The sequence below is a fragment of the Phallusia mammillata genome, chromosome 1 (genome assembly GCF_965637545.1).
Source record: "Phallusia mammillata chromosome 1, kaPhaMamm4.hap1.1, whole genome shotgun sequence".
Lineage (NCBI taxonomy): Eukaryota > Metazoa > Chordata > Ascidiacea > Phlebobranchia > Ascidiidae > Phallusia > Phallusia mammillata.
In genome coordinates this window covers 13,782,272-13,788,271 of record NC_137252.1, presented here as the reverse complement: position 1 = coordinate 13,788,271, position 6,000 = coordinate 13,782,272, and the positions used below count along the sequence as shown (strand labels likewise).

The 6,000-nt window shown below is 35.4% G+C and overlaps 1 protein-coding gene across 3 annotated transcripts; it reads right to left on the bottom strand.

The window, feature by feature from the left end:
- Positions 1-634: 634 nt before the first annotated feature.
- On the bottom strand, positions 635-5,586 carry LOC145224370 (ubiquitin carboxyl-terminal hydrolase 44-like). Of its 3 annotated transcripts, XR_013859625.1 has the most exons (9): positions 5,436-5,586; positions 4,986-5,046; positions 4,472-4,632; positions 4,195-4,264; positions 3,891-4,039; positions 3,102-3,160; positions 2,663-2,822; positions 2,304-2,545; positions 635-2,118 (listed from the first exon to the last, which is right to left on the bottom strand). XR_013859625.1 is itself a non-coding variant. In XM_080090863.1 (6 exons), coding segments are annotated over exons 3-6 (243 nt in total). In that variant the 5' UTR covers positions 4,474-4,632; positions 4,986-5,046; positions 5,436-5,586; the 3' UTR covers positions 3,167-3,250. The 3 variants fall into 3 exon arrangements, 2 of the variants coding, with proteins under 2 accessions (XP_079946989.1, XP_079946997.1); XM_080090863.1 differs by lacking the exons at positions 635-2,118; positions 2,304-2,545; positions 2,663-2,822; positions 3,102-3,160 and adding an exon at positions 3,167-3,272; XM_080090871.1 differs by lacking the exons at positions 635-2,118; positions 2,304-2,545; positions 2,663-2,822; positions 3,102-3,160; positions 4,472-4,632 and adding an exon at positions 3,167-3,272.
- Positions 5,587-6,000: the final 414 nt, after the last annotated feature.

The window sequence follows — 6,000 nt, the reverse complement described above, 5'->3', positions numbered from 1 at the left end:
CTTATCTGAAGAACAAACAAGGGAAGGACATGATGGTACAGTCTACAGTCTTGTGAACCACTGGTCTAACAGATTGAATACTAGGTGAAAAAAAGAGACCACCATCAAGAACTTAGTCACAGAGGCCCTGTGGAGCACCATGAAGAAACATAGGATCAGTCTCTTCCTGATCCTCCTGATCAAATCACTGTATAATATAAAGGTCATCAATGCTGTGTTAACCAATGGAAGTGCACTAAAATAGTTTAAGACTTTGGAGTATTTCAAGAGTGCATACTGTTGCCAATCTTGTTTAACATAGCTTTAATGGGTTAGCCATGTAACATGTCGCCATAGAACTCTTACATCACCATCATGCACAGGACCGACGAGGGAATAAGAAGACAAGGCAGGCCCAGAACGAACTGGCTTTGGCAATGTTCAGGGGTGGACAGGAAAATAGATCATGGAATACAACAGACTAGCAAAGAATCAAGATAGATGGGAGAAATTGCCCCAGGGGTCCCCGGACTACAGCAGTGACTTACTGTGTTAAATGACTCTTTTGTTTGTTTTAACTAGCTTTTGTTTTGAGTTTTCCAAAAATATTGGTGTTGGTACAAAAACTTTTACAGTAATTCTAAAGCATGACAAACTATTTCAGACAGCTTTTATTACTGAACAAAAAACAACGAATTTATGAATGCTTAAAGTGAAGACAAGGTGTGATAAAGAACTTAAAAAGCTAAGCAAGCACACGATATTCTCTAGCTTTCAGTATATAGATTAATACTCTCCTGTAACAATGCAATTGACACTTAAAATTCAAAAAAAAATACCCATCTTAGGGGGGATGCTACGTGCAAAATAATAAAAAATCAAACCACAATCACCCAATCAACACTTTTAAATTGTAACGCCGATAGGCGATTGTTTCCGGTGGTACTAAATACCGCATGGTATACCGCATGTTATAACATGGCAGGAAGTTGTAAAGGACTTGAATATGCCTTTACGAAAATATAGTTTTGCGAACTTTTGAAAGCGCTAACGGTTAGAGCTATTCTGGTTGGGTGAAGGTTTGTAATTAAAACAATGCTATAATCTGGTCTAATTTTCCCTTGTTGGGGCTTGTATTCTCGCATTTCACATACCATGCAGTATTTTAAGCAGAATAACATACGGTAACATGCAGTATTTAGTACCACCCATTGTTTCAGGCTGTCAAAACTGCCAAAGCAACCAGCCCGGAGTGTGTCGGATTATAAGAAAGGTTTATAACTTGGGCTGCTAGTGGGTTAAATACTGGAGCTGTTATGGCACATTTACATGACCATATCTACCATCTGGCGTGGACAGACTTCAGTTAAGAAAACAACAAATAGAATAAACCAATACACACATCCATAACATCACAATTTATAAGCAAACAGGACATTGCCAAGACTAGAAAATATTTAATGGTCTTACCAATACATTTTCATACCAAATGAAACAAAGCTTTGCCTTTATAAGAGCCATGGCATTTTAGCAGGCTAGTCTACAGCCATATTGAGAAGTTATATGTCAGGGATATCGCCATGAGGCGCTTTGTCCATGAAGCACAGTGTGAGGTACACTACCAACCCGAGTGAGGCTATAAGTAAAATCTTAATAGTCTGTGTGGAATTGAACTAAAACTGGTAAAGTTTAGTGCCTTGTTTACATAAAACGATTTAAACTTGCCTTAATTATATTGTATATCTTATACTCAGGGTCGCCATCCTATTCTTATTTCGAAGACTTGACCTTATTTTGAAAGGCAAGGTCTTTAAAAAGTTTATTTTCCTTATTTCTAAGAAATGTCATTGATTTAGACTTGAGTCCTCAAGTCAAATCCCTACTACAAGTAAACCTGAGTTGTCATGAGATGTAAGTATTTTCTGTATACAAGCAGTTGCTCGAATAGATTGTTTCTGGCAAAAGACTAGCCTGCTAAAATGCCATGGCTCTTATTTCTATGGTGGACCTTCCTCCAGCGACTCATAACTTGCTTGATGGCGAAACTTGTGGATCTTCGTAGCACCCAGTGGTTTCATCCATTTCGATGTCACAAACGGCAAGTAAACATCGGCGGAACTTTTGCAAATGACCGAGCACCTAAAAAAATGAAATGTGGTATTCAATTTGGATAGAGTAAATACAGAACAGTCTGGAGATGGTGTTTTACTGAAATAAGACACCAGTATTGATTTTTTCCACATAATCAGACCTTGCACTGCCACACAACAGATAATGCTGGTAAAACACCTTAAACAGGATCAAGTGTAATTTCCCTTATTAACCTTGTATCAATCCCCTTCCTTTCTGTGTTTAATGGAAAATCAGCATTAACTTGTTGCAGATCTTTAATTCTGACAAGGTTTCAAGGTGGTCATCGAGTTTTCCAATGAAGTCTTCTTGTAGTTCTGTGTTTCACTGTAGTGTGACTGTAGCACATGGTTGTTCGTCATCACTCTGACAGTGTTGGTCCTTGTTACGAACATAGTTCTGCCAGTTTCTGAAGGTTTTTCTTTGTCAAACAAACCTACATAGTAAAGACAAAAAAAACTAAAATTATGTAATCTTATGAAAATTGGCAAATTTGGGCATCGAATTTTTGGAGTAACACAATTTTGTGCACTTTTACGGTGTGAAAAAGTACCTTGAATGCCAAATGGCAGTGAAAAGTGTATCATCTCTATCAAGTTGTTGCTGCTGTAATCTTCTCCTCATTTGAACATCTTCATCTGCACTTATTGTGGCTGTCCTCAGTGTGTGTGTCCACTACGAGTTGTGCCAGTAAAGTTTTGGTATCTAATTGCCTGGAGAAATGTTAAGAATTTCTGATTGAAGTTTTAATATTTACTATGGCACACAATACATAAACTGTTCAAATTTTACCTACTGCACAAAAGCAGCCTAAATTGTTTAACTTAATATTATTGAAATTTTACAAACAAAATTTATGGGCTAATACTTTTTGTCACATGATACAACATAAATTATTTTCCAGGCAATTTCCGACCAAGAAACCATGCCACAGAATTGTTTGGACTGACACAACTACAATTTAAAAAAGATAATAACGCAAATTTGCCTACCTGTAAAGTTTCACGTAGCACCTTGATGTTCCCCGATTTGTTGTCATTGAGAACATATTCTTTACAAGCATAGCAATATACATAGAGTTCATTGACATCAATCACTAATGGATGACCAGATTCCAAATAATGGTTTAATGCAGTGGTTCTTAACCGGTGGGAAATTTCCCACTAGTGGGAAATTTAATGTTTTTAGAGGGAAATTATGTGAGTTAGAAGTCACCAAACTTGGGCTTTTTTTATTAAATTAACCGTTGAAAGTTAATTTAATACAATATTTTCCGCAACAACATGTAAGATTAACTTCACCTAGTTTTGCAAGGCGCATAAAAATCCAACAATCGTTTGTTACGTCACAGACATTACTAAAAGTATCAATGACTTTGTTATTGTTCGCGAATAAATGCATTTGGTCTGTTGATTGTGATGCGATAAATGACTATTGCAAGTACATGACATATAAATAAGATTGCAGTATACCTTTAAGGTCCCGACAAAATCACTTCACAAAATTTTTTTGATTAAAGAATAATTTTTTGTTAATGTTGGGCACAAAACATTATTATAAAAATAACAGAGGGGGAAATTCGAACTTGGTGATTTACTTTAATGGGAAACCACACCAAAAAGGTTAGGAACCACTGGTTTAATGCATGTTCATGGATATATCTGTAGGTTATATACCATTTTATAAATATTCAAATGGTCATCCAAAACAGTCCACACATTATTTATTCATTTTTATAGACTGTAGAACATTTTGTTTTGTGTTTTGACCATGGTTCCTACCTTCCACAAGCAACATTAGGGTAGCTTAGACATGTCCAAACAGACTCAGTTGTAAGGCAAGTGTTGCAGAGCCATCTTTGTGGGTTGACAACTGAATGACGTTCACCAATAGTCATGCGCAGTATGTGCTTGCAATTGCAAATGCTTAACTAAAACAAAATTTGCACAACCCATTAGTGCATGCTTATAGTTAAATTTAGGATTTTGATAAAACTCATCACATGACAATATTTTACAGCAGAGCTAGTAAAACCATTGAAAAATGGACTTTAAATTTACTGAACCATTTAAACCTTCAACACACCTCATACTCTGTGGAGAGTCTAAAACACGTGCATCTTGTAAGATATTGACTTGCTTGCTGATACACCATCCTGAAATAACACATTTGGTAACAAATCACTGTGTGTAATAAAAACGTTTTTGTAGAATGAACAAAAAGAGCATTTTCTGACTCGGACTTGAAAATATTTCAACAAATAAGAGATTTTAAAGTAAAATACTGTTATACACAAGAATTATTGAATCAATAATACATTATTCACTACAGAACTACAATTATTGATTGCTCGAACACATACATGTGAAAGATCAGTAGAGCGTTTCTGCTTCTGGTCAGCTTTCATCAAAGCTTCTGGACTCTTCCTGCCCATGTTTCCAAATGAAATTTGCGAACTCAATGAATTTGATTGTTTACCAGGTAACAAGCTATTTAAATTACAGAACCTATGGAATTCCTAACCTAACAAACACATAAAACATCCATACCAATTTAAACACACTTAGAAATTTATCGCACAGAGCGAATATAATTGGCTAAGTTGGCCACAAAATAACTTTAAAATAATGAACCATATTAAACTTAATTTTGTTTTTTAGCCATTTAACCCCTTTTAACAAACTCGAAACATGGTGATTCATTTGCAGTTGTTTTTTTCTTTATTTTGTCGAAACACAGTATTTTTTAAAATCTCTGGTTATATAATGTATAAACTTAAATCTCCAAGTAGACATTGACAATTACAAATATGTGCACACAATTCAAAGGTGCAATTAAATACAACACCTCAAACACCAATAACAACAACCAAATACTTGTGTTAATCTTGGTTATCTTTAAATCTTGGGTTTCCAATCGTTAAATGTTTGTGGCTGTCTGCAAAAAAAAATAAAACAAAAAACATCAACAATTTTTTGTGTAAATATGGCAGAATCAGTTTAAATGGGTAAAAAGACATTACCACTTGTAACATTGTCCTGAAGCTAGGAAATTCTAGATGCACTATTTTTTTGAGCAGCTTTAAACGTGTTGATCTTCATGTGTACAAAACGTTTTTTTGTTTGGAAACTCAGATAATCTCCTCTTTTTGCACATAACATTACATATTGTTAAATATTCAGATATGACAATGTGGCACAAAACAGAGGTTAGACATGTTTACATAATAAAAAAAAACTACTTAAAACAAATTGATTGAACTTTTTCGCCCTGTTAGAGCTCATCAGACTGCCTGGCAGGCAATGAAAGTTCAAAAACACACTTACCTTTGCTGCTTGCAGAATTTAAAGATTATACCAAAAAGTCATGAGGTACATTTTTGCACGAAATTTAGATTTAAAACCTTTGCTGCTTGCAATTTTTAAAGAAAACCCTTACAAGCAAAGACCTAATAAATTCGCTTGTGTTCATACTATCGCAAGAAGAACGCAAGAACGCCCTGTCACCGATTTTGCCGTGTCACTGTTTTTGCCCTGTCACTGATTTAGTGGCGCCCTGTCACCGATTTAGTGACACCCCAGCCCTGTCATTGACGCCTGTCACTAACAGTGACAAGTGTCACGAAAAAGTCACAACCCCTGTTGCGATTTCGAGCCGTTATGCTCACGAACCATGACAAAATAACCCAGGGTGCGAAATGAATTCGGACAAACGCTGATTTGGGAAAAGCTTAACAAGATGTAGCAAAGTACGACAATTTACAAAACGTAACAAGCAGGGTACTTATAATAATAGGTTTACTGAACTCTTGTGTGAAAAAAGGAATTTCTCAGTCCTGACATGTAATTATTTATTTACAATGGCAGATTTTTTTTATCTTAGCAAATAATA